General features: G+C 39.1%; 1 protein-coding gene and 2 pseudogenes across 3 annotated transcripts in view; 1 reads left to right on the forward strand and 2 right to left on the reverse strand.

Annotated features, from left to right (window-relative positions):
* Positions 1-19,009, forward strand: part of PAAF1 (proteasomal ATPase associated factor 1) — a 66,957-nt gene that overhangs the window by 33,286 nt on the left and 14,662 nt on the right. For 2 of the 3 annotated variants that reach the window (XM_020989589.2, XM_020989588.2), the window contains 3 exons: positions 6,282-6,373; positions 13,550-13,665; positions 18,315-18,397. In XM_020989589.2, coding sequence (XP_020845248.1) covers positions 6,282-6,373; positions 13,550-13,665; positions 18,315-18,397 — 291 coding nt within the window. Of the gene's footprint in view, positions 1-6,281; positions 6,374-13,549; positions 13,666-14,517; positions 14,703-18,314; positions 18,398-19,009 lie in introns of those variants that run through there. The other variant, XR_002325128.2, reaches the window with a different exon arrangement.
* LOC144454082 (coiled-coil domain-containing protein 186 pseudogene) lies at positions 1,046-3,406 on the reverse strand (annotated as a pseudogene).
* Positions 3,433-4,353, reverse strand: LOC110210711 (coiled-coil domain-containing protein 186 pseudogene; annotated as a pseudogene).

The following is a 19,009-nucleotide window of genomic DNA, read 5'->3' on the forward strand; positions in this document are numbered from 1 at the left end:
TGACCCTGGGCAAGTCACATGTTAACCCAGATTGCCTCACCAAAAAAAAAAAATCATTAGATATTTAAATAATTACATTTGTGCATATCTGTCCCTATAAACAAACCTGAATGTATAAATGCACACCCCCCAAAATTCCAAACTGCACAAAATTATGTAATTAGGAAATAGAAGCATATTCCTCGTATTCATGCAGTAAAGAAAACAGGGCACATGAAAAAAAGACATTGCTTAGTTAGGAAGTCATTCAAAAATTACTCCTCTCATTTACCCTGATGCTAAATCTTCCATTTTAAAATCTCAAAACTTAACTGGCTGAGAGATTAAGAATTGAATTACTATGGGAAAATTGTTAATAATTTAATATTTTGTGGTCACTTTTTAAGATGTGATGACCTGTACACGTATATCTATTCCCTACCACCCAAAGGAACTAAAATACTGATACCTAGCTGAAGATACCAGCATATTGGGTCTTTAATGAATATGATTTTTTTAAAGAGCATACACGTTATTTTTTCCAGATCTCTGGACTATCTTTCCCTCCTTGTCTTCTTCCATATATTTAAAATTAGATCAGTCCATACAAATCCTGCTGCACTTGCTTACACAGGCATAAGGTATAAAACCACTGCCCTTTCTTCAACCAGATATCTAGCTGGAATATCTGGATTTTTGTATGCCCTGGTTTTGCTCAGTCCTGATACAGATATATAAGGCTGTAGTGTATATCATTTTAAAAAAGAAAAAGTGAAATATTTTCTTCAAAGGATATTTACTTGTACTTATATTAGAAATAAGAATATGGTCAACATATACTTTCTAATGACTTTCTTCCAAAAACTAACTTCCTAGTAAAGATTTCTCCAAGTGGACATATGTAGACAGAAATACTAGAATAATTCATTTCCATCTCTCATAAATGTAAAAATCTAAAAGCTTATCTACAGAGCACATAATGAAAATATAATTATCTTGGCCTCCTGGATATTGATCCATTATATGGAAAAAAACCTAAAATTATATCTCGTAGATATATCTCTATGACAAGCTGAGCATGGTTTGGTTGCACAGGAGTAAAAATCTGGCTACACTAATAGACACCAGGAGTGTTAATGAAGGCAGTACACATAGCAGTTCATTTAAATGGTCAGAGAATAGCAAGGATGGGTCATATCTAAAAGTTCAATTATGACCTAAATTTGTATCAAACAGGCAAAACACTTTCACTGATTGACAAACAGATCATAACAAAAACTTCAAAATACTACTGAGATCTGTAGCATCTGCTTCTTCTGTAGCTTTTGTCTGTTCACTTGCAAGAGCTTTCTGTTACGTTTGCTTTATCTTCTGTTCCAGTTCATGCTGGTGTTTAATAAGACATTCTATTTCTGTTCATAGTGTTTGTAGATTTTCCTCCAAAGTAATATTTTTAAGTAATGTATCCTCCAAAACAGCCTGTAATTTTCAGTTGCTCTCGTAGGAGAGTTCTAATATCAGCCCACTGTCAGCCAGATGGGAAGTATACGAAGATGCCTTGGTGCCTCCTTATCCACTCAAATGGATCTTGTTAAAATTGGATGCCTCTCATGACGGTGTGCCTGCTTCTTCTCATAAGATATCACTGAATTTTTTCCCCCTATTTTCTTCTACCAATTGCTTTTTATGATCCTCTTTAAATTGAATCTTTTCATTTTTCTGGGCATGAGTTTTCTTCAACCTTACTGTCCTTTCAATCAGCATAGTCTTGTCCACTTCTGGAAAGTTATCCACAACTACAGAGGAGCCAGTATTTTCTCATGATCTATCTTTCATACTCTCACATCATCTAAGTAGTTGATATTTTCGAGTATTAAGGGAACCTGATGAGCTAGAACGACTCGGCATGCTATTGACTTCTTTATTATAACTACCATTCTTAATCTGGTCTAATTTTTCTTGTGCTTGCTGAAGTTGCTTGGTGAGATCCTTGAGATTTAAAGCATGTTTATGTCTTTGAGTAACTAGTTCATCTTTCAGTTCTACTTGAATATTTAATAATTTTAATTCTATTTGTCTAGAAGTCTGTTCAGCTTGCAAAGCTAGGCTTTCATTCTTTTATAGTCTGTCTCATATATCCACAATGACTGTGTAATTGACTTTCAATACAGGAGAGTTTATCAGATTGTGACTGTAAAGAATTAGATTCGCATTGAAGTTGGGTGTTCTTACTAGTTAATTTTTCTGTAAATAGCAACAGCTCAGATTCTCTTTTTCTACTGCCTTCAATATCTTTTTATAGGTCATTAATCAAAGAATTCAGACTCCTCACTTCTTCAGACAAGTTTTCAATTTCTTAATTACCTCTTTGAAGCTGGTCTTGTAATTGCTCTTATAGTTTTAACTCTATCCAACAAATTCTGAAGTGTGGCTTTTGGATGAGTAATAATCTCTTTATATTTGGATAATTCATCTTCTGTTCTTAACCATTCATCTTCTAGACACTTCACTTTTGTTCTTAGTGTTCACAACTCATCCTTATCCTCCTTAAATGTTCTCTTCAAATCTTCTAGTTCTTTTACTTTGGTATGATGCATCTCTGGTTAATCAGATTTTTCCTGCATTTGTTTTTCTAGTTCTCCTTTTGTGATTTTTGAGCTTTGTATCTAGTTCATTTGATTTAATTTCTTCTGACTCTTGATATCCTTTTATCATTTCTCAACAATTTTTCCATATTTAATCTGCCTCTTTTTTGGCCTGAGTTAATTTTATTGTTTATTTTTTTTTTAATTTTACCTTTGGTTTCCTTGTGTGAATCCATTTGTTTTTAATTTGTTTTGTGCCCATTTTACTTTGATGATGTGAGAGTTGATATCTTCCTTCAATTTCTCAATTTCTCTGCTCTTTCTAATGACATCACCTTCCTTTGTTTCGTAGCTGGTGTAGTCTTCCTTTTTCTTGAGAAAGCTGTTTAACTTTGTTAACATTTTTCAATTTCTTTGTTTGCATCTTTGAGTTATCCTCATGTCCCTCCTTTTAAGATCTTTTTAAGATCTAAAGATTCCTTTCACCTTTGATGTACTTCATAAACACCATTGTTTCTTTTTTCATGGTAGCCCTCTTCTCATTTCTTGTTTCCCTGCTCCATTCGAAAAGCCATCTCTTTACGTAATTGAATTGCATTTTTGGCTGTAGTATCTTGCATTACAAGTTTTTCTTTGGAAATGTTAACGTCTTTATTGATTTCCTCTGTTCTTGTTAACTGTTTAATTATGTTTATACGTTGTGTCTCTGTTTCTGTTCGTGTTTTTAGTTCTTCTCTTAGATTGTCTTTTTCTGAACAAATTTCCAAAATAAGTTCCTTATGCTTCTTGTTTTCTTTAATTAACTTCTTTATAATATGCTCTTACTGCAGATATTTATCTTGTACACATTTTTTTTGGGTTGCTTTTTTTGGTGAGGCTGTTGGGGTTAAGTGACTTGCTCAGGGTCACACAGCTAGTAAGTGGTCAAGTGTCTGAGGCCTGCACACATTTTTTAAACATAATTAAAGCACGTTCACCCTATTTCATTCCATTGGGTACTCTATGTTCATTTAAAAGTTCTGCAGATAAGAGCTCTGATTCTATTTCTTCCAACAAATCTTCCTGTACTGAAACATTTTGTATTCTTGAAATAAGTTTCTTAGTATAGGCTGTATCATATAGACTTTCTGAATAAGTTTTTTCATTGGATGTTTCTGTAAGCTTAGATGACCTTAATTCTTGCAATATTTCTGTTAGTGTTTGTTCTGCTCCATTTCTCTTGATACTTGCTGTGCAGAATCTCCACCAGGAAAATGAGTTATTCTCTGGGATTTTTCTTCAAGATATGTGTCTGCTTTGTCACAAAAATTCCCAATTCCACTATGATCTGGTGAGTAATCCTTTTTTTTTTGCTTCGATTCAGTCACCTTCAAAGAAGCTTAAGTGAAGTCATCTCTTTTTTGGATGGAAGCAGTTTAGAATCTTTGTTTAAGCCTCTCTCTTCATCTCCAGAAAAACAGCTTGTGGAGCCTTTTGTTGCAGATGCACAGCCCGTGGTTTTATCTGATGAAATAGAAGGTATATTCTCTACCTCCCACAAGCTGACACCAATTCACTATATATTTCTTATGATCTGATTTTCCTTGTTACAAATCTGGCAGGGAGGCAGTTACCTAAGTTGTCAGCTCTCCATGGTGAGGTCTACAAGGCCGAGGGAGCAGGGGGGCGTAAGGCTGGAGGGAAGTGCGGTGAGGAAGGCCAGCAATGTTATTCTTTACCAGCCACAGGTTTCCCCAAACCTCAAAGGAGCTGACACACTAACAAAGATGGCGGCAACACCGGACTCCATGGGATTGGCCAAGTTCCAGGCTGGATGTCCCTTCAACACCTTGAACTCAATATAACTGAAACTGAACTTATCATCTTTTGTGCTTAAACCCATTCCTCTTCCAAATTTCCCTAATTTTGTTAATGGTACTATAATCCTTCCAATAATCAGAGTTCAAAAACTTGGAATCAACTTTGTCCTTCCTCTTTCCTTCTCTAGCCTTTACCTTGAATATCTAATCTATGGCCAAATATTGTTGATTCTGTTTCCCTAACATCTCCAGCATCTGTCCCCTTCTTTCCGTTCATAACTCAACTACCCTCATGTAAGCCCTCAGTAGCTCTTTTTGTATATTATTATATTAGCCTTCTACTGGGGTTTCCTTGACTCTAATTTCTTTCATTCTTGATCTGTCTTTTACATAGCAGACAGGATAATCTTTCTAAAGCTTAAGTCTGCCTGTGTCATTCCACTTCTCCAAGACCTTCAGTGGTAAACTGTTGTACCTAGGATAAAACACAAATTCCTTAGCTTGATAATTCAGGACCATTCACAGTCTGATTACTAAGCTGTTTTTCCATTTTCATTTTAAATTACATTCACATTCTTCCCCCCCCCAAAAAAAAGGCTTTTCCCCAAATTAACATTCTGTATGCTGCTTCTGTATAATCCATTTCCTGTACCTAGAACACTACCAGAACTGTGCTAGAATCACTCCTTATTTCTTATCTGCCTTTCACAATGCTTTTTCTTCTTCAGGGTTTAGATAAGGTTCCAGTTACTTTGTGTAGCTTCTACTGATCTTCCTAGCTAAAAATGTTCTCCTCCTCATCAGATATACCTAGAACACTTTGTGCAGATCTCTCTTTTTTCCTTATCACTCTTTGCTTTGCTTTATATATAGATATGTGGAAGTCAGAGTCCTTCCCCCTCACTTCCAAACCCCCACCTCAATAGGCTACAAGCTCCTTGAGGTCAGGACCTAGGTCATTTTTATCATTGTATCATCAGGGCCTAGCACAGTGCAGTGCACACAGTGGGTGCTTAATAAATATTTATTGTTTGTTTTGTACCATTTCTTTGCCAGGATTGTTCTAAGGAAATAATATTATATATTGCTATAAATCTGTGAGCCATCTTATTCAGAAGAATTGTTTAATGTGAGGAAATGTGAGGAAAAACTTAGTGATCATAGCTATATGAAAGTAGAAGGGACTGCCTATGGCAGCATTGGATTCACATTACTTCAGGTCTTCAGGTGAGGGCTGGATGATATAACTGCTTGTTGGAGATATTTGTAGAGGGGACTCCTGAGACAGGATTGAACCAGAATGGGTTTTTTTTGTCTTCCAACTTTGTGATTTTTTTTTGAGGTAGTCCTTGAAGGATGGGTAGAGTTTAGCAGGGCAAAAAGAAAGAGTAAGTACATTCCAAGTGGGAGTAATAATATGGGCAAGCACACAAGTAGGCTAGAATGAGCCCCGTGTGAGAAGATTGGCCTAGTTGGAACGTCTAGATCTGATTGGGAAGCACAGTAATGAGAAACATATTCAAAGGTGATGGAGGGTTAGGTGATCCCATACTGCACTGATTTGAACCAGCCTTGGCCCATAATAGTATGAGTACATTTTGGCCTATGATAATGCTATTTTGTATTTAAGTAGCAGTTATCCAGAAATGGAATGGCCTTGAGATCATAAGTTGCTCAGGTTCATGGAGTAGATCATCTTTAATAGCAGAAAATGTTAGAGCTGAAAGGGACCTTAGAGATTATGAAATCCAGCCCCCTCATTTTACAAATGAAAAACTGAAGCCGAGAGAGGAGAAGTGACTCTTCCAAGGTGGTAGTGATTGAGTCAGGATTTTGAAGTCTCCCAAGTTTCAGGTCACTGCTTTTTCCATTGCACCACATCCCCTAACTATGCTAACCTAACCTCTCTCTCTTGCAGGTGAACGGGAGATTGGAACAGAAGGGAAGATGCTGCTTTTGGCTCGGGAAGATAAAAAGCTACAGTGTGTGGGATTATGGAGCAGGCAGCCGGCAAGTACTTTCCACAATACATTCTTACTGTAATAGCAATAGTTTACACTTGTATAGGATTTTATAGCACAAAAGCAGAAAGTGCTTGGGAATACTTTGGTTCGTTTTTTTTTTTAATTTAAATTTTTTTATTTTTTCCATACACTTTTGAGTTGAAAATTTTTCTCCCTTTTCCTCCCCCCCACCCTCCCCAAGACGGCACACAATCTGATATAGGCTTTACATTTACATACCCATGAAACATATTTTCACATTAGTGAAATTGTAAGTAAAAATTAAAACCAATACGAGGAACCATCAGAAAGATGAAACAAAACTCAACAGAAGGTAAAAATAAGTGATAGCGATTCGACTTCCATAGTTCTTTCTTTGGATGTGAACAGCATTATCCATCTCGAGGCCTCTGGAAATGTCTTAGATCCTCATAATGCTGAGAAAGGTTCAGTTTAACAGTCTTAGTCATTGCATAATGTGGCTGTTATTGTGTACAGAGTCCTCTTGGTTCTGCTCACTTCACTCAGCATCAGACCATATAGGTCTTTCCAGGTTTTTCTGAAGTCAGCCTGTTCATCATTTCTTGTAGCACAATAGTATTCCATTACATTCATATACCACAACTTGCTCAGCCATTCCCCAATGGATGGGCATCTTCTCAATTTCCAATTCTTTGCCACCACAAAAGGAGCTGCTATGTGTATTTTTTACATGTGGGTCCTTTTCCCATTTGTTTGATCTCTTTGGGATATAGCCCTAGAAGTGCTATTGCTGGATCAAAGGGTAGGCACATTTTTGTAGCCCTTTGGGCATAGTTCCAAATTGGAATACTTTGTTTTTTGATCACTTCACCCCAACCCTATGATTAATGATCTCAGTTTCATTCTCCTTTTTATAGATGAAGAAAGTGAGACTCAGTGAGGGTGAGTGGCATGTTCCCAAGTTCACACAGCTAAGAATCATTCATCATCAATAATTCATAATCAATCATCATCAATAATCATTCATTAAGCATTCATTATATACAAGGTGCTAGGTTACAAAGACAAAAAAAATGAAAATTATACTTTCAAGAAGCTTATATTCTCTTGGGGGAGAATATTATATATAATTTTATGTAGAGCAAATACAAAATGAATACAAGGAAATTAAATGTAGGGTGGCAAGAAGGGGAAGGAGTGCGAACACCAGCATCTGGGATTGTGAAAGCCTTCATGTAGAAGCTTGATTTATGCCTTGTAGTAAGTGGAGACTTCAGTGAGGTGGAAGAGAGAAGGGAAAAGAGATGAATTAAGGACTGGAATTCAGGTCTCCTGACTTCCTGTTCAGTTTTTTTTACCCACTGTGCCCTTCTTTCATCTCTTTTGCAACCTGCACCTATCAGATTCTGCAAAAGCTAGTTTAAACATGCTTTTGAAGATGAGGGATAGCCTTGCCTTTTCTGTTTTTCCACTGAATATGTGCACAATTGCTTAGATCATCTGTGTATTTAAAGATATGGTCAAAAATTAACAACAATAATACTGATAACTAAATTTTATATAGTGTTTACAATGTGCCAGGTATTGTACTAAGTGCTTTACTCATTATTTCTCATTTGGTTTTTACAGCAATCATGGGAGGTAGACAGTATTATTATCCCCATTTTATAGATGAGGAAACTGAGGCAAACAGAGGTTAAGTGATATGCCCAGGGTCACACAACTAGTAAATGTCTGAGGCCAGATTTGATTTCAGGTATTCTGACTCCAGGCCCAGCACTCTATCCACTGTGCCACCTAACAGAAAATGTATGGAGGGAGTTTCATTTGCACTGTTGTAAGGAATACTTATGGTGATCAGGATACCAATCTGTTGCAGGATTTCTCTGATAGGCAGCATGATGTATTGGAAAGAACTCTTAATTCAGAACTAGGAAACATGAAATTAAGTTTAGAACTTATCATTGATTTGTTCTTTGACCTTAGGCAAATCATTTCCCCAGTCTGTGCCTCAGCTTCCTTGTAAAATGATGGGATTGGCCTAGATGAGAGGTTAAAACTTTATTTTTGTCCCCTTTGGTGGTCTTGTGAAGCCTGTGGACCTCTTTTCAGAGTGACTTTTTAAAATAAGGAATCGGGCAGCTAGGTGGTACAGTGGATAGAGCTCCTGCCTTGGAGTCAGGAGGATCTGAGTTTAAATCCGGCCTCAGACATGTAACACTTAGTAGCTGTGTGACCCTGGGCAAGTCACTTAACCTCATTGCCTAACAAAAAACAAAAACTGAAGAAAATGCTAAATATTAGAAGTTAGTAAAAATAAAGATGTATTTTTTTTCCCCATTCAAGTTCATGGACCTCTGAAATCTATCCACAGATCCAAGGTTAAGAACCCCTAGCCTACGGGGCAGCTAGGTGGCGCAGCAGGTAGAGCTCTAGCCTTGGACTCAGGAGGACCTGATTTCAAATACAGCCTCAGACACTTGACACTTAATTAGTTGTGTGACCCTGGGCAAGTCACTTAACCCCAATTGCCTCACCAAAAAAGCAAAAAACAAAAACAAAACAAATGATACCAATAAAAATCTTTAAAAAAACCCCCAAAACCCTGGCCTAAATGATCTCTAGTTCTCTTTTTATATCTCAGAGCCTGTGAAAGGAATGCAAAACTGAACCAGGTTTCTCCAGTCAAGTGCTATGAATAGTGACCATCTTACTTCATTGGGAAGAATTAGTTACTCTTTGCTAGGTGAACTGGTCTCTTGATTAAACTGCCTTCTTTGAAATTAGATTGATCTTGTCATTACTCAGATAAGTAATGATTTCATCTGACCTTAGGCTTTGGGTTCTCAGCAGGTCTCATCACAACCCTCTACTGATGCCATGTTCCTTTTTGAAGCTGATTCCAAGAATGTCAAGTTTTCTGACAAAATTAACTCCTTTGCATTCTGAGATCCTGTGTTGCTTCTAACTTCTGGAAGGAAATTGGGAGTCTTTTTGGCCGAGGTCAGGAAGAGAAAACAAATTTTTAAAAAGGGATTAGTTCATTTGACATACTGACATGGAACAAATGAGCATTTAGCACTTTTTCTTTTATGATCCCTGGATAAAAATCATGGCTTTAAACATGGGCTTCTCTCTTGCCTAGGTTTATTCTTTTTTTTTTCTTTCTGTGAGGCAATTGGGGTTGACTTGCCCAAAGTCACACAGCTAGTGTCTGAGGCTGAATTTGAACTCAGGTCCACCCGACTCCAGGGCTGGTGTTCTATCCACTGCACCACCTAGTTGCCCCTTGTAGGTTTATTCTTGCAGACACTCCCAAGATGGGAAGGGAATTCACAACTATGCTATTTAAGAATCAATTGGGGAGGTTTAGCTGGAAGAACAGAAGACTTCAGGGAGACATGGTAGTGATTAAGTCTGGAAAGCCTATTAAATAAAAGGAAGTTTATATTTGTTCTGCTTGGCCCCAGAAAGCAAAACTAGGAGCAGTGGAGGAAGCTGCAAAAAAGGCGGATTTTTGACCTTCATATAAGGAAAAATTCCTAACTGCTAGAACTGTTTGATGATGCAGTGGAATGCGAATCACTGGGAGACTTTCAACAGGAACATATGATTGCTTGTCCGAGATGTTGTAGGGGGCATTTATAATTAGGTTCTGATGGGTCTATGTTCCTCTGAGCTCCCTCCTGACTCTGGGATTGTGTACTCTGGCAGGAAACAAGACACTTTTGGGTGGATTACAGGGCCCCTCCAATAGAAGTGGGCAAGGGTCCTTAGGAAGCCTGCAAGCTAGTGAGGATGGTTCTGGGGGCTTATATGGAAAAGGTACGAGGGAAAGGAATGCCAAAGGATGCTAATTAGGTAATCTAGAGGTTCAGGTGTCTTTGGAAGCTATGGACAGGAAAATGCAGGGAGTCTGCAGAGATATCTTTGTTGATACCTGGCATCGAAGGAGAAAAGACAGTTTTTTGTTTGGTTGCCAGAGGCATGGACCTTGGGGATTTGGCAAGAGGGAGAGTCCTTGGGCCAGCCAGGAACAAAAATCCTTGGGCCAGGCACTCCTGTGTCTGTTTTGATAGAGAATGTGTTCTGCAACAAGAGACAATTTTCTCACAGGACGGGGCCTGCTGAAAAATTGGAAGGCTTCTAGAGACGTGATCTGAGGCCTGGGGCCTGAACACCCTATCACACCTAGGGATGATAGCTCCCTCTTCTGAGGGAGCTTGATCTCTCTTTATGGCACTAGTTACATTCTGCCTTATTTGATTCAAATTAATTAAATGTGTGTTATTATGTCATTATGTGCAAAGCACAACACTAGATATTAGGATCCAAAAACTGGTAAGAGACAGCCTCTGCTTTCAAGGAGCTTGCAGCCTAATAGGAGGAAGATCAAGTGCAGAACTCTAATATAAAGGGTAACGAGTCAAGTGCAGAAAAGGAACAGATCACTTTTTAAAATAATTTACATTTCTTGGCTTTTTATTATTCTGATGGTCCAGTGAATGTCCGGAGGGGAGAAAGGGAAGGGGTGCTGTTCTGCCATTGCATCAGTCAGTCAGTTAGTCAGTCAGTTGAATCCTGTAAGAAGGAAACCAGGCTAGCAAAGCCGCAGCTCTAATTTTGCTGAGAATCCTCTTTAATAAGTGTACTTTTTCATCCATTCTTGGCTCCTCTCTCAAGCTTTTTGCCTGATGTGTGTCTTTGTTAAAATACTTTCCAGAATGTCTAAATTGGATTCAGGCATGAGAGGTCACTGTGAGGCCAAGGCTGCCCTACTATAAGGCCAAGGATTTCTTCTGTAGTGTAAAGTCAGTATCTGTCTTCTTGCTCTCTGACCTAAAAAATGTCTCCATTAAGACATAAATTGTCCAGAAGAAGGAATAAGTAAGCCAGCCAGGAACTAATTCCCCCAACCCCAGTGTTATAGATCATGTCTTCTTTTCTGCTTCAGTCAAAGAGGGAACTCCCCAGGACCCCCCCCCCCCAGCTGGTACATAAATAAAAAGAACAGTCAGTTTCCTGGGAGAAAGAGTAGAGTGTTCTCTCAGCCTTTAGTTCTGTTTTGCATTCAGAAGGGGTCCAGCTTGTCTTCTGATTGAACCATAGGAAGGGCTTGAAGTAAAGAATTGTGCTATATATAACATGGTTGCTTTTCCTCCACTTACTCTTATAGGGCCAGGCCTGTTACATTTTATCCCTTGTGACCCTGAAAGGGTTGGAGAGTCTCTATCCTCTGCCACTGGCTTAATCCCTCCAACTGGCTGTGTTCCCCCCTCATTTTTAGGGGCCCAGTGAATAGTGCTACACTTCCATTTAACCACTTACAATCAGATTAGCTTTTACAAGGGGATATTCACTTCAAAGATATAACAAGGACAAACATACAGCTCTCCCCAGTACCTCAGGGACACATTCCTTCCACTTCACCTTGGTCTCTGGGACTCCAATGTAAAGTTTACTGTGTTTTTAGGCCAGGCACCAAAAGGGTAAATATTGGCCTTTACTAGAGCAGTTACCCTTAGCATCATGAGGGACCTCTCATGCTCAGATCTGAAAAATATTCTAACGAAGAAATACATCAACCAAAAAGGAATTAGGCTCATGGTCTCACTCACTTCCTACATAGCATTAGTCCCACTAGATTTATGTCCAGAGTTGGCAATGCCGACTTCTACTGGGCTGGGGTCCAAGATGTATGCTTCTTAAGGTGTCATAGTTGGGCCGTGACAACATCTGGCCTAGTTTCTTGGCCTCCCCGATCCCCATGGCTTGAACTCCTAGGGCAAATCAGAGCCTCCACTCTATATTCTAGAATGGAAAAGAATGAACAAAAAGAACCAGACCAGTTTCTTAAGGCCATACAGCACGTGTTAGATTCTGCATCATTGGATTCAAATTAATTAAAATTTATTAAGCAGCTATTATGTGTAAGAAACAAAACATTGAAGACTCATAGAGAAAAACATTTTAGCATGAAGGACAGATACAAAAGTACAATGAATTAAGGGCAGAGAAGGAACAGATCGTTTTCCCCTGGGTGGGGAGGGAGAGACTTAGGGAAGGCTTCATGGAGGAGATAATACCTGAGTTGATCCATGAAGGAAGAGAGGAGTTTTAATAGACAGGTGGTGGGAGGCAGTCCATTCCAGGTAGGGGAGCCTGTGTAGGGGCAAAGACATAAAGATGGTGAGAGTGGGACAAGAATGGGAGGAAGAGAGTAGCTCAGTTTTACTGGAATGGATGATAGACAAAGAGGAATAATATGAAAGAAAGCAGGAAAAGTAGGTTGGAGCCAGGTATCAGGGTATACTTGGAAGGGAATGAGGAGCCACTAATGATTGTTATGAAGAGCTAGTGATCTGAGCAGTTTGTTAAGGAAGATTGCTTGTGTATCACTGTGTAGAAGACAGATTGGAGAAGGAATGAATTAGAAACAGGAAGATCTGTTAGGAAGTTATTACTATAGCCTCAGTGAGAGGTAGTATGGATCTAAAATAAGATGGTTACCTTGAGAGTGCCTTCAAGGCAGCTAGATGGCTTGGTGAATAGAGCTCCTGACTTGAAGTTGGGAAGACCTGAATTTGAATCCTGCCAGATACACACTAGCTTGGTGACCCTGGGCAAGTTACTTAACTTTTATTTACCCCCCCGTTTCCTCATCTGTAAAATGGGTATAATAATAATATCTGCCTCCCAAGATTGTTGAGGATCAAATGAGATATTTGTAAAATTCTTTGCAAACCTTAAAGTATTGTATAAATGCTAGCTATTGTTAACAACAACAATAATAAAGAATTCTTTTAAGAAAGGAATTATGTCTCATTGATCTTTATGTCCTCGATGATACTTAGCACAGAGTCTTATTCGTATTGGTTCAACAAACTGTTCTGTGCAAGGCCCAGGGCGTGGTGCTTGAGATACAATATAGTCCCTGTGCCGTGAGAGCTTGCACCCTCCTGGGGATAGTTCAGTTACACAAATTGATAATGTAGACTATACTAGGGACAAATGGGAGATCCAGGCCAAGTTCTAGAATTCTAGTTCTAAGAGAACATTTTAGGAGGGAAAGAGGTAATTTGAAATGATTGAAGAGATGAATGAGTGTCTCAAAACAGATAAAATTGACTTTGCTGGCTTGCTTATCTCAGAAAGTAAATTGACCTTTACACAGCTTTCTTTTCTTCCCACTTCCTTCCAGGTGTTCCTCTTTGTTGGTTCAGATGCTTTCAACTGCTGTACTTTCCTCTCTGGCTTTTCTCTGTTGGCGGGGACTCAAGATGGGAACATATATCAGTTGGATGTAAGGAATCCAAGGTGAGTACCAGTGTATTTTGTTGGTGTAGGTTTTTGGTGAGCTGGAATTTTTTAGCCTCTGTTCAACTTCAAAAGCATTTATGATCTTAGAAATAGGAGTTAATTATGTAGTGAGAGTGAGCACTTCCCTAATAACAAATCTGTGAGAATAGCCAGTGTGGGTATTATTTCCATTTTACAGAAGAGAAGATTGAGACTTAGAGAGGGTAAATGACTTACCCGAGGTCACATAGCTAGTGAATGTCAGAGCTAAGATACAAGCCCAGATCTCCTGACAGCACATCCAGGTCTCTCGTCACTGGGCTTCCTTTCTACTTTAGGCTAGTAATTTGGACTAAATCAGTCGGCAGATTGAGGGTATCATAGCTTAGATGTGTTGGTATCAGCAGACTGAGAAGTCATTTGCCTACATGTAACACTGATTCATCTATAATAGTAAAAGAACTTGAAGGCAGTCTCCAACTTACCTTTCCAGCTTTCACACACTGGTCTGTTGGGTTAATTATTCTGTCTTGAAGTTTGATGGACAGACATGAACAAGAGTCATATAGGAGGAGAAAGTGTGGATGGGGGGTTTGGAATCTTTGTTGGTAGGTGTGCTCGTATGGATGAAATCACAGATTCATCAAGTGGGTTTCAATCTGATTTTAGTCTGGTTTCCAGGTGAACACTGATCCAGCGCAACATTTCCTCTTTTTCCAGTGTTGCCCCTCAGATTTATCTCATTACTTTTCCTGAAGTTATATTGAAAGATAGTAAATGGCCCTTGGTGTCATGTTTGTTTTGAAAATTGAGCTTATGCTATGGAACAACTCTTTATTTCATTAAACATGATACTCTGTCCTTCTCTAGCATTTATAGGTTAAAGGACCTCAAGGTTCCCCACCAGCATTCCCCTGGGTGGTAGTGAACCTGTCAAAATCTGAGGCTGGAAGGAACCTGTCTAGGTCACTTAGTACACCCCTCTGCCTTCACACGAGACCTGACCTAATCCATTCAAGAGATGGTTTTCTTGTTCTTAATGATCTACAAAAAAGGTGATTTCTCAACCTCTCTGTCCCAGGAATTAACAATTCATGCTGTCACTGTTCTGTATGCCTTGCTAAAATCTCTCTTGCTATAATTTAAGAGCATTTCTTCTTATCCTCTCCTTAGAAAATCTGATGTCTGTTATAAAAAAAATCGCCATTTATATGCTCCTGTAACCTTCATTAAATAGTTTCTCAGCTTTATCTTCCTTGAATGTTCCTGACACTTTAAATATTTCCCAGAAATTCCTGTTTTCTGATGTTGTTAGTTGTTTTTCTCACACTTCCCTGTGCTTCTTCCTGTACCATTCACCACTTTCAAGGCGTCAGCATGTTGTCAACCCTTGATAGTTTAGCGTGAGACAAAGTGCTTTAGGAAAATCTGAGAAAAGGCTATTTTTAGCTACAGAGAACAGGAAGACTTACTGAGGAAAGTCCTGAACTGGGCCTCAAAGAAAGAAAAGGATGTCAGTACCTAAAAGTGAAGAGAAATATATTCCAGAAAGCGCCAAGGAAACATGAAGACATATTTGTTGCATTGAAAGATTTTTTTTTGGTTGAATCAAAATCCAAAGCTTTACAAACCTGCTTACAGAAAGAAATCAGCAGCAATCTGCCAGCCTCTCAAAGGGAGCAACCTGAGATCTTGGTGCCCTGGCTTACTTTGCATCTAAGCACAGGTGCTGATACCCTCACACCTGCCTATTAACCTCTGGCATGGTGCTGTGTCAGAGAGCAAAGTCATAGTATATTGTGTGTGTGCACAGCATCCAGCGTGGCTAGGGAATGAGGGTCCTGGGAGCAGTAATGACTTATCAGGCATCTACTACTTAGCAGTCCAGCCAGTTTTGTCTGCTTAACTGTTTCTAACAGACAGTATCCCATGCCTCTTGCATTCCATATTCCTGAAGTGCATTCCTCTCTTACCTCTGTCTCTTAGAATCCTTGGCTTTCTTCAAAGCTTAGTTTAATGCCACTTTCTCTACGAATGAAGCCTTTCTTGATTTCTCTAAATGCTTCCTATTTATTTCTATTTATCCTATTTATTCTTCTTATTTATTGTATTTTATATTTACTTATATGGATACATATGGTTTCCCACAGTAGGATATAAGCAGGGACTATTTATTTTTTTGTCCATAGTGCTTAGCAGTGCTTGACATATACTAGGTATTTAATAAATGCTTATTGATAGATCAGTTGATTCAAGGAATGAAAGATCCTATAAGTGATACTCTTCAGTAACTGAAACATGTCTGCAAACACCAAGACTTTTCCTTCTTAGTGAACTGCATAACTTCCCTGCCTTTTTAAACATTATAACTTTGAGTATTACACATAATGATTTAACTTTATTTTTGGTAACTCAAGGTCATCATCGTGAAGAGAGTAGTTATGGTTTGGTAGCAAGCACGTGAAGTTAGACTTTATTAGCTGTGTTTCCTTGGTCAAGACAGTTAACCTCTCTGAAACTTGGTCTCCATATCTGTAAAATGAGGGTGGGAGTACTGGTACCAGTTGCTTCCCAGGTTTGTTGTTAGGAAGATACTTCAAATGCCCTAGAAATAAATGTTTGTTCTTAGTCATTCCAGATTTTGGGAATGATCAATTATTACTGTACCTTGTCATACAACCATGAGTGGTACCTGTGGAGAATGTTTGCCCCATACCGAATATCCTCACACTGCTGGACTTCAGCCATTGTTGTCTGCTTATACTTTGGTATTATTCCTCCCGTGACATCAATGTCTTCGCTGCTGCTTCCTTTCAGGTTCTAAGTCAGTCACTCCAGGACTGTAGGCTCTTGAAGCAATCCTGTTGGATCTTCACACAGTTCTTCCAGATGGGAAAGGCTTTAAGTATAGTCGATGGACAGACTTCACATCTGTCTCTGCTTGAATGCCAGTGAAAGGACACTGGTTACTTCTTGAGGCACTCTGCTCCATTGTGGGGTAGCTCTAACTCTTAGCAAGAGTTTCTGTTCAGTGAGATCAGATCTGCCTTTTTACTGCATGCCTTTCTCCCCTTCCATAGTTACAGTCTCTGGAACCACATAAGAATACTCTCATTTAGCATACTTTTTAATAATTGGTCATACTCAAAGCTCACATTTAAGAAATAGCTTTCTTGGGGCCACTAGGTGGCACAGTGGATAGAGCACAGGCCCTGAAGTCAGGAGGACCTGAGTTCAAATCCGGCCTCAGACCAAACATCTGACACTAGCTGTGTGACTCTGGGCAAGTCACTTAACCCCAATTGCCTTAAAAAAAAATAGCTTTTCTGTTGCGAGTAAATTACTTGCTGGTTATACTGGTAGGGACAACACAACTTATCAGACCTGATGGTTTTTTGTTCTTTGTTTTGTCCAAACCTGTGATTTCATAGCTGTAGGGAACTTCTCTTAAAAAGGCTCCTTCTGCCAGTGCAGATCAGCAGCTGTCTTGTAATTTAGCCTTAGAGTTGCCTGGGCCACTGAGCATTTCATGTGACTTGTCCAGAGTCACACAAGCAATCTGTGTCAGAGGCAGGACTTCAGTGTAGGTCTTCCTAACTCAGAGGCCAGCTTTCAAGTCACTACTCCACACTGCTTCTTGGACCTAAAGGTAAATTGCTTAAGTAATAATTTCTCCTACTTAACTCCAAATTCTGTGCTCTGCTTCTCCTGTTTCTCACCATTAACACTTTCTACTCTTGACCCTGTCATCATCTCTCATGGTATGGGGTAGCTGCTTCTATTGTCTTGGTCAATTCCCTTGACTCAGAAATAACTTCTTCCATTTCTGTAGCAACTTTAAAATTTGCAATTTACTTTCCTTACAACAAACCTATGAAAATGGCCTGTGCAAATATTATCATCTCCATTTCACGGAAGGAAACTGAGGCTTAGAGATGGCAAGTGACTTGCCCATGGTTACATAGCTAAGAAGTGGCCTGACTGGGATAAGAGCCCAGGTCTGTTGGTTGCACAGACAAACCTCTTTCCAGTATGCTTGCCACCTTCCCATTTAGGTTAGTACTTTTTTGGACCAAACTGGCATGGATATCTTAGACTGAGTGGGTTGATATAAACTGGTTTACAAGTTTGCCCCCTACCTTGTTGAAAGTAAATAACCAGCAGGTTCTTCCCTTCAAGTTCCTGAAATAAATAATTTAAAGAATTCATTCTTGACACAAGAACTACCTTGGAAGGGGCAGGGCTTACTGTAAATCACGTAATCAACAATGTTATTAAAGAAGGAAGTTTTTTACTTTCTCACCTGAACTCTAAGGTTAGCTTTATTTACAGACTGTGCTTTTACTTTCATAGGATAATATTTCAAGTTGGAAGAACTCTTAGAGCTAGATCTTCTAGATAACCTGCTCTTTTTCCAGATGAGGAAACTGAGACCCAGAGAGAAGTGACTTGCCCAAGGTCACACAGGTCTGGGATCCAAACCTAAGTCCTCTGATTCTTACTCCAGGACTCTTTCCACTAGACCTCTCTGCCTCTCAGCTTTCAAGTCAGCTTCAGGGAGATCTTAGGCAGGAAATGATCATTGTGAATATCTTATTTTTCTCCCTGCTTTGGCCTCACTTCTCAAGCAATCTTGTTGGTCACCATCCTGATATTTCTCCCTGCAGGGTCCCAGTTCAGGTCATTCACCGATCAGGAGCTCCAGTACTGTCTCTGTTGGCTTACCGAGATGGATTCGCTGCCAGCCAAGGTATCTCCGGAGTCATAAGTACGGAACTGACCTCTTTGGCACGTGAATGAACGCCGTGTGAATTTTAGCACTGGGGCTGAGCGTCTATTTTAGTGGAATGAAATCAGGAGAACTGGGTTTGAGCTATGGTGACACTGTGTGATCCTGGGCAAGTCACTTCACTGAGCCTCAGTTTACTCATCTGTAAAATGGGGATAGTAATCTTTCTACTGCATGAAGGGGTCTTTTTCCCCCTCCCCAGAAAGGGCTTTATAAACCTTAAGCACTTGATCAAATGACAGCAAGAGGAATTTATACTTTATGTTAATCCTATCTATTATAATTATAATCCTTCACATTTGTACAGTGCTTTACAGGTTATAAAATACTTTCATATACGTAATCTCATTTGACCTCATAGTAGCCTTATAGAGATAAGCAGGGTAGGAATTATTAACCCCATTTTAGAGATGAGGAAACTGAGGCACAAAGAGGTTGGACCATGTTTTAATGATGTGTATAAAAGAGTACAATGATTTCTATTTCAGATATTCTGAAGCTAGCATTAGGGCTAGGAAAATGTGAGTGAATAGTTTAGAGAATTAAATAAAAAGCTTAGCTTTCAGGCAAAAT

This window comes from Phascolarctos cinereus, unplaced genomic scaffold (assembly GCF_003287225.1).
Source record: "Phascolarctos cinereus isolate Bilbo 61053 unplaced genomic scaffold, phaCin_HiC Scaffold_726;HRSCAF=1367, whole genome shotgun sequence".
NCBI lineage: Eukaryota > Metazoa > Chordata > Mammalia > Diprotodontia > Phascolarctidae > Phascolarctos > Phascolarctos cinereus.